This window comes from Sporothrix schenckii (genome assembly GCF_000961545.1).
Source record: "Sporothrix schenckii 1099-18 chromosome Unknown Cont47, whole genome shotgun sequence".
In the NCBI taxonomy this organism is placed as follows: Eukaryota; Fungi; Ascomycota; class Sordariomycetes; order Ophiostomatales; family Ophiostomataceae; genus Sporothrix; species Sporothrix schenckii.
Genome location: NW_015971148.1, coordinates 3,063,279 through 3,075,497, shown reverse-complemented (window position 1 = coordinate 3,075,497; position 12,219 = coordinate 3,063,279). Strand labels below are relative to the sequence as shown.

At 53.7% G+C, this 12,219-nt stretch overlaps 6 protein-coding genes across 6 annotated transcripts; 4 read left to right on the top strand and 2 right to left on the bottom strand.

Moving 5' to 3' along the window:
* Positions 1 to 525: 525 nt before the first annotated feature.
* Positions 526 to 1,767, bottom strand: SPSK_04340 (uncharacterized protein; the record flags this gene model as incomplete). The annotated part of the gene is made up of 1 exon (XM_016731148.1): positions 526 to 1,767. One exon carries the CDS (start codon positions 1,765 to 1,767, stop codon positions 526 to 528), a length of 1,242 nt encoding a protein of 413 aa, XP_016585524.1.
* A 356-nt stretch (positions 1,768 to 2,123) lies between these two features.
* SPSK_04650 (uncharacterized protein) lies at positions 2,124 to 2,536 on the top strand (the record flags this gene model as incomplete). Its single annotated transcript, XM_016731450.1, has 2 exons — positions 2,124 to 2,216; positions 2,291 to 2,536. The coding sequence occupies 2 exons, from the start codon at positions 2,124 to 2,126 to the stop codon at positions 2,534 to 2,536; spliced, it is 339 nt and encodes a 112-aa protein (XP_016585523.1).
* Positions 2,537 to 3,565: 1,029 nt separating this feature from the next.
* Positions 3,566 to 4,025, top strand: SPSK_04632 (uncharacterized protein; the record flags this gene model as incomplete). Its single annotated transcript, XM_016731432.1, has 3 exons — positions 3,566 to 3,649; positions 3,714 to 3,826; positions 3,899 to 4,025. 3 exons carry the CDS (start codon positions 3,566 to 3,568, stop codon positions 4,023 to 4,025), a joined length of 324 nt encoding a protein of 107 aa, XP_016585522.1.
* A 152-nt stretch (positions 4,026 to 4,177) lies between these two features.
* SPSK_04565 (uncharacterized protein) lies at positions 4,178 to 4,814 on the top strand (the record flags this gene model as incomplete). Its single annotated transcript, XM_016731368.1, has 4 exons — positions 4,178 to 4,369; positions 4,453 to 4,542; positions 4,586 to 4,647; positions 4,751 to 4,814. 4 exons carry the CDS (start codon positions 4,178 to 4,180, stop codon positions 4,812 to 4,814), a joined length of 408 nt encoding a protein of 135 aa, XP_016585521.1.
* A 1,036-nt stretch (positions 4,815 to 5,850) lies between these two features.
* On the bottom strand, positions 5,851 to 7,401 carry SPSK_04239 (uncharacterized protein; the record flags this gene model as incomplete). Its single annotated transcript, XM_016731050.1, has 1 exon — positions 5,851 to 7,401. One exon carries the CDS (start codon positions 7,399 to 7,401, stop codon positions 5,851 to 5,853), a length of 1,551 nt encoding a protein of 516 aa, XP_016585520.1.
* Positions 7,402 to 10,906: 3,505 nt separating this feature from the next.
* Positions 10,907 to 11,224, top strand: SPSK_04706 (uncharacterized protein; the record flags this gene model as incomplete). Its single annotated transcript, XM_016731504.1, has 1 exon — positions 10,907 to 11,224. One exon carries the CDS (start codon positions 10,907 to 10,909, stop codon positions 11,222 to 11,224), a length of 318 nt encoding a protein of 105 aa, XP_016585519.1.
* Positions 11,225 to 12,219: the final 995 nt, after the last annotated feature.

Here is a 12,219-nt window from a genome sequence, read left to right as displayed (position 1 = left end):
AGAGTTGATGAGCCGTGCCGGGACGTGGAAACTGGGTCAGAAAGTGCCCACACATGCTACCCGTCGCTCTCCCACCTTCGCACCCCCCAGATTCCAGAATTAGGTTGACGAGCCGAGCCCATCTTTTGTAGAAAGCAACCAGGTAGATAGAAACAAGTAAAAGAGTAAAAAAAAAAATCAGACTGAAAAGGAAAAAGCACAGAAGCCTTGGTAGACCAAAAAGAAATGAATCGAAAAGAGTAAAGAAATAAAACCGTTAGATCTGCCGCCGAAACCGTATAAAAACGCCGTTGAACTCATCGCGCTTAGAGATGGCCAAATATATCGAGAAGACAAAGCAGGAACAGGACGGAAACAAGCATGAACACTGCGGCCCTGCCGATATCCGTTCCCTCCCGCAAGGAAATGTATATTACGCAAATGTCATGTACAGAGTACAGATGCGTGCGGTGTACGTAGAGACACACGCGCCGCAACACGCCGCAACACGCTCCAACAGCTGTATCGCTCTAGCCCTGGAACCGACTAGAACCGGCTGCCACCGTGGCTGGACTGGCTGTACGAGTGATTGTGTGATGGGCCCGTGCCGGGGGGGAACAGATGCGGCTGGTCGTCCAGCAGGTCATCGAGAAACGCACTCGGGGCGCGACCGCTCGCGGGGCGGTTGAGGCTGACGGAGCTGCCGCTCATGTTGCGGCCAGCGAGGTTCGTGCGCATGGGGCCAAAGTTGGGCGAGTCGGGCGGGCTGGGCCCAATGTTCCGGCCGTGGCGCGAGTCGGGACGCAGGTTGGACATGTTGATAGCTTGTCCTTGTGCTGCACCCGCAGGCGAAGCAGTCCCGGCAGCGTAGAAGCCCGACGGCAGCAGTCGGGAGTCGCGGTTGCCGCCGGCACCCATGCCGCTCGCACCGGGAGCCGTGGGCGAGAAGAACAGGTTCGTCTGCGAAGGCGTGGCCGACGGCGTAGGACCGCGGTTGGTACGGCGGACGCCGCGTCCCGAGCCAGCCACGCTGCCAGGACCGGCAGCGCCAACATTGAGCGACGATTCGCGATCCGAGTACTTGTAAAAGGGCGCGGCGGCGGGAGCAAAGGTAGCCTTGTCGTTTGCAGCGTGCTGGGCCAGGGCAGCACGGGCGATGGAGCGGTGCAGCAGGTAGGCCACGACGGCACGCCAGACAAGCAACGCGGCGGCAAAGCCACCGAGAATGGCACCGACGGCAATGAAGACCGTGCCATCCGGCAGGTTGGAGTGCTGCATGAAGGGCGCGTTCTCAGTCGGGGGAACGGTCGGCGCCGGGTACGCGGGTATACCGGTGTCGGTCGTCTTGAGCGTCGGCAGGTTCAGCAAGGTGGTGGTACCCGGAGTGGTCAGGGTAGGCACCGAGGCCGTCTCGGTCGGACTCTGACCGCCGGTCGGCGTGATGACGACAGTCCCCTGGGCGCTCGAGCTCTGGGGTGCAGGGGAGCTGGAGGCTGGATCGGCCGACGACTGCTGCTTGGGCGTGTTCTTTGGGGTCGACTTGGCCGGCGTCGAGGCAGGCGGAGGCGGATTCGAAGACTCTGGTGCGGGTGTGGACTTTTCTGCCGGGGTAGTAGGAGTACCCTTGGGGTTTGTCGTCTGTGTCTTCTGGGTTGCGGGATTGTTGGTGTTGGTTGCCTTGTTCGGGGTGGTGGTGTCCGCGGCCATGGCGGTGGCGGAGAAGAGCGACACAGCGACGACCGCCGAGAGGAGAAGCGTCCGCTTCAGCGAGACGCGTGACCGACTCATTTTCATAGTCGGTTGTGTGCTGAGGAGACGATGCAGGGGCAACGCTGTGGTGACGAGGTGAGCCAGACGCGGTGCAACGGCCGAGACACTGTCACGCTATGCTGCTGTATCACGCGGAAGAAGGTGCGAGAGCGATGTGAGAGCGAAGGCAATAAGAGACGAGCGTGCCCAATATAGCCAACAAAGTACTGAGAAACCGCAGATGGTTACGTATCAAACTTTGTATTGCGAGGAAGACGGCGTAGGAGATGGTAAGGAGGGCCGATGGAAAAGGTCGAAAAATGAGGCAAAAGCGCGCGTAAAAAAACGAAAGTAAGGCGGCGTGAAAGCGAAATCGAAATGAAATGAAAATCGAAATGAAGGAGAGAGAACGAAAGGACGCGGTCGAGAAGACAAGGTCGATGGCCGCCGGCAATACGATGAGCGGATGTCGATGTGTCGCTGTTGTTGTGAGATGCTAAAGGCGAGGAAAAGAGAAAACGAATGCTGAAGCAGAAGTTGGGAACAATTTACTGGAGACCAGCGGAAACGAGCGAACACGAGGCAGGAGGCAATGGGGGCAGACCAAGAAAGGGGAAAGGATGTGCCAAATGAGGAAACAGGGAAAGTAGGCACAGTGGGTGGGCTGAAAGCTGCGGGCGAACTACGAAGTACGAATACAGCCAGAGCGGGACTCGACACTCTCGTATATTATGGAGACCAGGGCCAAAAAAAGAACGGAAAGCACGCCAAGCAACACGCAGGGGAAGGCAGAGGTGAGAAATGTTGAGGGACTGTGTCGAGGAAAGTACGCCATTTAGCGGGCAGACGGCAAGAGAGGCGAGAGGGCCTCAATGGCATGTCTGAGAAGGACGGGACAACAGTTCTGGCGCCTGCAGGGCCCTGGAGTGCCCTGACAGCGCCTCCATAGCGGCTACCGTAAGGGGAAACACAGGGCACACAAGGGGGATAAAAAGGGGAAACAGTGCGCAACGGGATGTTTTGCGCGGTGCCTTGCTCCTTCCCCGTGCCCCGTTTTAGTTTAGACACCTGCCGATGCCACTTTGCGTTAGTAACAAGCAAAGACAGTGCGAAGTCGATCACGGGCACTCGAGCGCTGAGCTCGAAAAAGGAAGACGACAAGAACAAGACAATGCGCTGCTACAATGCCCGGATGCGATGGCTTTTCAACGGCCTGTGCCTGCATTTGTGGTCCAGTCTCCTGTCATGCTGCAGCCAATATGCTCTCCCCCAGCATTCGGTAAACGCGCCGTTGCGCGACGTTGCACGACAATCAAAAGCAATCACGATTTGCATAGGCCAGTACTGTGATGGGATTGCGTGTGGCTGGGTATTCGCACGGTGCAGACTAGTCGCTTTACTAGCCCATCGAGAGAGGTGGGTCGGTCCTTCCTTGATCGTGCATTTTGGCAAATACTAGAGAAGCAAACGTCAAACGGCGCCAACACACCCGCTGTGACAGTGGTTGAGTTCTGCACTGTAAAAATGCACGGTGTAGTTACCTTATCATACAAATTCAAGGCCACAGCTCAGCCACGCATGACTGAGCATAGTGCCATTTTAGGGCGGATGCACTTCGCCCAGAACCATTTCTCCTCAGTTTCGATTTTGGCGGGACGTTATCGCGATAAGAAAAGTTGCCGCGCTCCAGCCAAAAAAAAAGTCGAGATCCATATCTACCGCTCGCTTCACAGCAATGGACAGCGCTTCATCAATATAAAACACAGCACCCCGTCTTCGCCTCTTTGTGGTTTCATTCCATACCACCGATCCATCGCAACTGCACACGACCGCAAACATGGGTGTCGCCAAAAAGACCAGAAAGTTTGGGCAGGCAAGTTTTTATTTGTTTTGTTGCACGGACAATGCATGTGGCGTCATCGTGAGATGGCCCGTCTGTGAGGACACAGTGGCCGTCGGCTAACCCGTACCATCCACCCCGACAGATGAAGAGGGTGATCGGACAACGTGATGCCCGCTTGAAGAAGAACAAGGACAAGGCCGAGCTGGGGACGAAGAAGGCCGAGGCCGAGGCGTCTTCCGAGCTCATCCGTTCCGTGTATGTGTTATGTTTTTGCCCTCCTTCTCTCACATCGCCTCCTCCTACCGTCGTATACTAACGCTGTGGCAGCCCGCAAATGTCCATCTCTCTCTTCCACAAGGCCAACACAGCGCTCGTACCGCCTTACCAGGTCCTCATTGACACAGTATGCTGCCTCCGTCTTGCCATGGCCGCTGGGCTGATTGTTCTTGCATGATTGCATCATTGCATCCTTTCATGCGCTGACGTCGCTGCAGAACTTCCTTTCACACACTGTTCAGCGCAAGCTGCCATTATTAGAAACGATGGTAGGTCATTTTTCTGGGCAGACGCGAGGTCCGCCAGCGCCATCGCTAACCGTGTGTGCAGATGGACTGCCTCTACGCGACATGCCGGCCCATCATGACCGACTGCGTCATGGCCGAGTTGGAGAAGCTCGGCCCCAAGTACCGTATCGCGCTCAAGATTGCCCGAGACGAGCGGTGGGAGCGGTCAAAGTGCACCCACAAGGGTATTTATGCCGATGACTGCATCTTTGACAGAATCGTCCGCCACCGGTATGTACCTCGTCCCTTTCCGTCTTCAGCTTGTCCGCCCCGTCCTCATTGCTTCGCTACCGATTCATGAGCTAACTTTGTTTGCAGTACTGTATGTTACATATTCTATTCACTGCTCGCGAATCTTTCTTTCCTTTCTTGGGCCGTGTCCACCGACCCTACGACATGTGCGAACCCGTATGGCCAACGAAGGATTGCATGCTAACTTGGATGATCACAGTATATCGTGGCCACCAACGATCGCGACCTAAAACGACGAGTCCGCAAGGTGCCCGGTGTGCCGTAAGTGCAATCCGAATCCCTCCGTCCTCTGACCTGACCTGTCGTCTTCCAATTTCCGTTTCAATTTCGCTCCAATTTCGAAACTAACATCTTGCCTGTCTAGAATCATGAGCGTCGCACGGGGCAAGTACGTCATCGAGAACCTGCCAGGTGCACCGGTGTCATGAGCCCATTGCGCTGAGAGTTGTCTCGAATGCGGAAGGCTGCTGTTGCTTTGTATTTGCGCGGTTCACTACTCTATCGCCCAAGTCATCTTTGTGTGCGGTGTTGGGCGTTCAGGTATCTCTCGCTGGTTCATAGTTTTGCATCGTTTACAATTCATAGATAATGGTCATGATTCACAGTTTTGCTTCTACGGCATTTTACGAAATAAGCAAGTGCAAAAGGCGCGTAGACGGGAACAACATAATGGGGAAGCATCTACGCCAGGGGCACATTTGCTTTCGTGATGCGTCATCATATTTAAAGATTTGTAATCTCGTTTGATTCCCTTGCTGTCATCTGCAGAGAAAACAATGCTATCCCGACATAAAGCGCAAAATCCCGCCGTTCCTGACACCCGTAAAGTTCCAATCCACCTTTTTATTTCAACACACCATGATTTTTTGTTTCTTTTCGATAACCAAACCGTACCCCTCTGTAAATGAAAAAAAAAAAAAAAAAAAAAAAAAAAAACGCCGTGGGCATGATGGGTCATTGCGACGAGACCGTAACGCGGACAGTGTATATAAAACGTAAAACAAGACAAAGGAAAGCCTTTTCGGAAGAGGCGGTAGATATATCAAGACGGAACATATGTAGATATGTCCACCGAATAGATAAACCCCGCGTCCCCCCCCTCGCCCCTTTTCCATGACAATGAAGTGTCTGGTTTTCATAAAATTTCATTTCTCGTCGCCGTAAATTCAATTGTTTCTGGAACAAACAAGAGAATAATTTTTGGGTTTTGCTCTCCTTGTAAATCATGTCCCAAGCTCCGGCTCGCTTGCAGGTGCTTTGAAAATAGAAACTGCTTGCTGAGTGACGGGCCTGTCTGCAAGATGGGGAAAACAAATGATAACGACGGTAGGAATTGACACGAAACGGCAGGCAATGCGAGACCAGGTAGTATCGTTGGGAGAGGGTTGAATTAGCTCGCAATGACACCAGAGGCGCTGCATGACCTGCCGCCATTAGTCGGTGGATTCGCAGATGGCTACGGCTCTAAGGCAGCCACTCTTCGTCGTCTCGTGCGGTAACGCGCATAACCAAGCCGTCGTCGTCTTCTTCGTCCTCGTCCTCGCCCTCCTGTTCGTTCTGCGCAACAACCAATTCGCCGACTGCACCACCATTCGAGCGTTGTGCCGGCATATGTAGCTGCTGATGCTCATTGCTCGGAGTCGGGTCGTCGTCTTCCTCGCCATTGTCCTCTTCATCGTCCTCGTCCTCCTCCATCCATGTCAGGCCATTTGCCTGCTCCTCGAGAGGGAAGACCTCACGCGCGTACTCCTCGAGCCCACGTGGGGCCTCCCAGAGATTTAAGGCAACGGACGGCACATCCTCGTCGAGGGTTTGGCTGCCAAAGTATGGTGGCTGCTTCTTCGGGTCGTCGCCGCCGAGCATAAACAGCTTCTCAAGGCCAACCAACTGGGCGCGGTACCCTTCGGGAACAGGCACGTTGATACGGATGGGGCCCCGCTTGTACTTGACGGGGCGGCCAACACCTCTTGAGAAGTGGCGGCAGGCCTCACGCGGTGAAAGCATCTCGTAAGCCAGGGCAATACGCTGACCACGTCCCCACTTTGCCACACCGTCCTTGAAAATCTGCAAAATGGCCGGACCAACATCGTGTTCAGCGTCAAGCCAGGGCAACTTGGCGTCTGGATGGAATGGTGCCTCCCAGACGAAGGAGCCGTCTGGTTGCAGGTCCATACAGAACAGCGGGTATTTGAGAGAGGTGAAGTTGTTGTTGTAGATGCCCGTGTAGACAAAGGTCGACGGGAGGCCGATCTTAAAGATGTACTCCTCCACCCGGTGCTTCGCCGCCCACAGCGGCAGTGACGGCCAGTACGCATCGTAGGCGTTGTGCGCGGGCATCGACGAGTAGACGTAGTGCTGGACACCAGCCTTCTTGGCAGCATCCGCGAGAGCCTGGCCAATCTCCAGCTCATCACCATAGAAAGTCGTGTTGATAAAGGCCAACTGTGCTCCGCGGAAGAGCTCGTTGATCAGTTCGTGGTTGACGCCGATACCGGAGAGTGAAGGGCCTTCGCCCGTGACATCAATGTCCTCGGCGAGCGAGACGCCCTTGGCCTTGTCTGAGTCGGAGCGCGGCAGGCGCGTGTACAGCTCGCCCTCAAGGACTGTCACGTTGTCGTTTGTTGCAACCTCCGTAGCAATGACGCCTAGCTGGTTGCGCATCTGGGCGCGCACATGGTAGCCGACAGCCGTGGCATAGCGAATCAGCGAAGCTGCTTGGCGACCACTGGCATTGATGACGGCAATGGTCTTGCCTGGGGCCGGCATGGAGCGCTTTGCTGGCCGAAAAGTCAGAGAGTTGTTTCGAGAGATGAGCGGGGAGGCGTCCGAGTACGAGGACCGGGCGTGCTTTTGGCGCTTGTCTTCGAAGCTGTGACCGTTGGCGGAGCCGTTCAGGATGGGAATGCCGACAGGGGCGCCGTTTGTACGAGCACTGCTGGCGCCGTTTATTACAATGTCGTGGTTATTTGTCGGAGCTGGCCGTATGGCAAGATCCGTGCGAAGTTCTCCAGGCATTTGAAGTGGTGCAAGCGGTCGCCCTCCTAAAATAGGAAAAGAAAGCTTCCCCAGGGAAGGAGGGGTGGTAACGTAGGAATATTTCTATGCGGGTGAGCACACAGGGCGTTGTGTGTGTGTGCGTCGCGCGCGTGTCGTAAGGCGGGAGGGGCGGATGTCGAATCGGAGGGAGAGGGCTCTATGTTGGGAGGAAAAAATCAAGACGGAAAACCAAAACGGTAAAAGAACGAAAAGGTTGTGAAGAGAAAGGGCAACAGAGAAAACAGAATCGAGTTCCCAGGACTCTTCTCAGTCGTACCGTTTTAGATGGAGACCAGAATCAGCAAACTCCCACAAAAGTAATGTGTTTTTCTCTTCTTTCTTTTTCTCCTCGAGTTTCGTGGTTTGTCAGACTGTTGAGCCTATCGTGAATCCCTCGGTTTGCGTGAACGGGAAAATACGCGGTCGTTAAGAAAATGAAAGTCATCGACCGACGGCAGTAATTAGTTTCCTATACAGGCAAAGCCAATGCACCCTGAGGGGTAGTGGTCAGGGGCCAAAGCAAATGTCTCCTCTTTAAAATTTTCCAGCGCAACAAACGTGCTGCTACATTTTTTTTTGTTAGTGGATCCGAGAACCGTTTTCTTTCTTTCTTGCTGGGCGGGCTGAATGACACGGTTGGGGTCCATGCCAGTTTGGTAGTTTCGGCGGGAGAAAGGAAGGAAAGGAAAGGACTCTAGTCACTCATTATAAAAGACGGCATGCAGTTAGCTTTAGTCTAGAGCTACTGGCTCTTTAGTTTGGCGGGTAATGCACCTGCTGGCCTTGACAGCAAAAACCCCCATTGGCACGTAGCAAGCCCAGAAGCTAAGACCGGGAAGCACGATCCTGCAGCATAAAGAGAACGGTAGATTGGACCTAGGGGAGAGAAAGTGGCAGGAGACGAAAAAGGTCTGCCTACAGACGCTGGACGCCGTGGCAGCCAGAAGGAAGATGGAGTATGATGAAGCCGAAGAATGGATTGTTGTCAGAGAAAGATGGCGATATCATGGCGACATTGATGCCCAGCTGGGCAAGAGATTGATGAAAACAAAAGGCAGTCCGAAAAAAAAAACGTAAAAAAGCTGATATGACATGACGATATGGGTGAGAACAACAACGTGATGCGAGAGAGGGGTATGGAATTAGATCTAGCCGAACCCATCCACAACAACACAGGGAATAAGACCACATCGGCCTAGAACGGAGGCGGGGAGGGGTTTGTTGAAGATGGTGGTGGCCAGGTTGCTAGACGAACAAGATGGACAGGTCCAGGCAGATGAGGCAAATGCCCCCCCGACCGAGTGTTGGTGTTTGGTCTTGGCCGTCGGTTTGGTTTGAAGGCAGTAGACCAGTGTAGGGCTAGGGATGGGGGAGGGGTGGGTGATGGAGGAGGGACAACATTGGTGACTGGGGATCGTGGTAAGAGGGGTGGGAGGAAAGACGTCGGATTTGCAGATTGTGGAGAAGGAAAAGGAATTGGTGGAGCAAGGAAACAAAATAAAAGGCTGACAACCAACGACACCCATGTGGCTACTTACAAGTGTTTTGAGGTTGGGCGGCGTCGTAGCCTGGGGTCTTTTCCGACTTATTGATTTTGGGCCAATCGGCGTAAACAGGGCGCCGTCGTGGTATAAAGCTGTGGATGTGAGCATGAAGCAATAAGAGGCGGCCGCCGAGCTGAATCACAAAATGCAAAAGTCTGAGCGGGGGGAAAGTAAACAGATGGAATCGATGCAGGAGTAGGCAGTGCTCGTAAGAAAGTGGGCGGGAAGAGGGGAAAATTGGCCAAGGAAAGCGCGGAAGTATCGTGAGTTTTTCGAACGGTGTGTGTCGTACTCCTTGTGCTTCTTAGCCCGTCGGGCCGGCTGGACGCAAGGTCGAAACGAGCATCACAGGGCAATGAGAACCTAGGAGTAGTGCAGGACTAGCGGGGACTCAATTCTGTCCTCGTGGTCAATTTTTTTCGTCTGTCGCCAGGCACGATGCTGCTTCTTGTTGTGCTCTTGTCGTGCTTGTGGTTTTCGTCCCTTGTCTGTTTTCAGTTCATTCCCGCCCAGAGCCGTATCTTTTGTCCGCTTTCGTTTCCAGCCGGGAGGTTACCAAAAGAGCCCTCATTCAAAAAGGAAATGTACTCGGCCACAGGGGAAGAAAATCCCGAGGCGACAAAGTGTCGTGTGATGCTGGCAAGATACTGGGGACGTATTGATGAACCAATCGAGGCAAGTCCAGGAGTGAGATCTCGGGGGATCTAGAGTCGCTGCAGATGGGCTGGACAAAATGCAAATACAGCTAAAGGACGGGCCAGAACCATGTTGAGACGCGGATGCAGAGGAGATGGAAAGCGGAGTAAAGGAGATGGGAGGCCGTGAAAGGCAGGGGGAATGAAGGAAAGAAAAAGGGAAAACAAAGAGCAAAGGAAATTGTGGATTGATTAGAAAAGCAACGAAAAGCAACGAGAATTCAGAGAGTTATGACGCATGGCGTTGTCGCATGAAGAGCTGCAACAAGTGTTGCACTGCTGCTCCAGGCAGTTCGAGATAAGAAAAAGCCGTTTGCTTGCTTACCTTGTTCAAGTGACCAGCACGGACCGGCGAGATACCAGATATAAGCAAGGCGAAGAAAGACGAAATTAAACAAAAAAGACAAAGAGTGTGAATATCAGATCGAAAAGCAAAGATACGTCGAAGGTGAACTGGCAGTTGATCGCTGTTGCGAGGCACAATCGAAGCAACCGGTACGGAGTAAGAGGTGAAGGGATGCTTGTGTCACCCAAAGGGGCAGGTATTGTCGCGAAAGACCAGGACGAGATAAAGCACACAAGGTGAACTGCAAGAGGCGAAAGTCTTTGACAGAATAGCCAACCGTGAGTGAGTGTGCCTCAGCGATGTCGCAATCTGTTTCTTGTAATTTGCGCCCTGGGCTGGAAATAGTGTTGCCGTTTTAGGCTGACCTGACACACATATGCACCGTTTCAAGGGACAACTGGCTGTATGTAGTAAGTCTGTTGTGTGAGGGAACGTAGCACCACGAGGCTAGAGCCAAAGTGGGCGAATTGGGGCCCGCCTCGAGTACCTGATAAGACAAGGAGACGGTCGTCGGTTGCGCACCACAGTATTTCCCAAAGTGTCTCTCTGTCCGACAAGTGTTCAGGGCGGAGGTCCGTCGTACGCGGTGCTGAGATCGGCTTCGTGTAGTCCTTTTCGTCGTACGTGCAAGAAGCGATTCTCTGTCCAAAAGGCTTCTGAGTTGAGTTGAGGTCAGGGAAGAGAGGGGCGACAGCGCAGGGGTGTGCCGTTTTTGCTGTCCTTGCGAATCTGATAAGAACCTTTCCATGGATGCGCACGCAATGTGATTGGTCGAAAGGCACCGGGATCGCAAAAATGACGAACACAAATTGTCAAAGGGCGAAGCGGCTTGTTGAAAAACAGCAGTGGGAATTAAGAGATTGAGAAAAGATGACGGGGCAAATAAACAAAGAACAGAGATGGCCAAACAATGGGGGCAAAAATTGGAATACGGGATAAAGCAGGAAGGAAAGAAGCAGATTGAGCGAGGAAAGACAGCAGCCGTACCTTCTGTTTGGGCCAAGGAAGGTGCAAACGGATGCTGGATGCGAAACGGGCAACGGCGAGTCAGCCTGTTCCAAAAAGGCCCCGAAACGGACTGGAAAACTTTTTCTCGCCTCTGGTTGGCTCTGCACTCTGCAGAACACATTGCTAAAACGGTGCCGCTCGGCATGGCTCATACGGGAGGAGGGGTTCAGGAATGGCAAAGAGATACGGCCGACTACTCCGTACAATAACGCATTTCCGGGAGTATCTGCAATTCTTTCGCTGTTGGCCGATTGCACCTGCCGTTCCTCCCGCCCTGTCTTGCCACTTTCTGTTTTGGGGACATGTTGCTGCTCGCACTGAGGATCGAACTTGCTTGGGAAAGAAGGATGGGCGACCGACAGGAAGGCGACAGAAGGGGGTTGAGATTAGGTAAAAAGCGAGCCGCGAATTGGTCCAAGGCAAGCTGGTGCTGGGCTGAGCGTCAAATCGGCGCCGACCCCAGTTTCTTCCTCCCTGGCGGCGCGCATGGGCCAAGTTTGACCCGGTAAACAAGCACATCGGCTCAGCAGAGGAGCAAAGAACAAATCCGTTTCGGCATCACCGCATGTGGGAAGTTGAGAGTGAGATGCCGCGATCGCAAAAGACGAAAAGATCGAGGGGAAATAACGACCAGAGTGCTACGGAAGGAACATCAAGACAGATAGGGGATTGCCTTCATTTAAGGACGTTTGAGACTGGCTCTTTCTCTCCTTATCCGTGATCGCTCAATTCGTTCTTTCCCCCCATACGGCGGACGTACTGATAACGATGCTGGCAGCATTCGTGGGTGAGGGAAGGCACGATCCAGAGACCCAGTGTGGAGGTTACGGAATAGGCTCGAGTCACTATCAATTCCCCACGGCGCGCGATAAAGCTGTGCAGCGCAGCGATGTAGCGAGAACTGTCGGTGTGTCTGCCTTCCTGGCCATATCATATCTTTGCATTTGCAGAGTGGGATATCAGAGAGACACAGTCGCGGACAGGTCGAAAACGGCAAGGTGAATGTCTAAAATTGGGCGCGTCCGAACAGGGCCCAGACTTGGCCCTGAGCCATTCTCGCAGCTTCCTCTCCCAATGCGCTACGAGGCTACTTGGTCCTTCCCCCCTTCTGCGCGTCAATCGTCCATGGTTTGATGCAGAGGGCTGGCAACATTTGGCGGAAGGCGCGTTGTGTACCGCCAGGCAAGAGCACACCTGCGGTTCT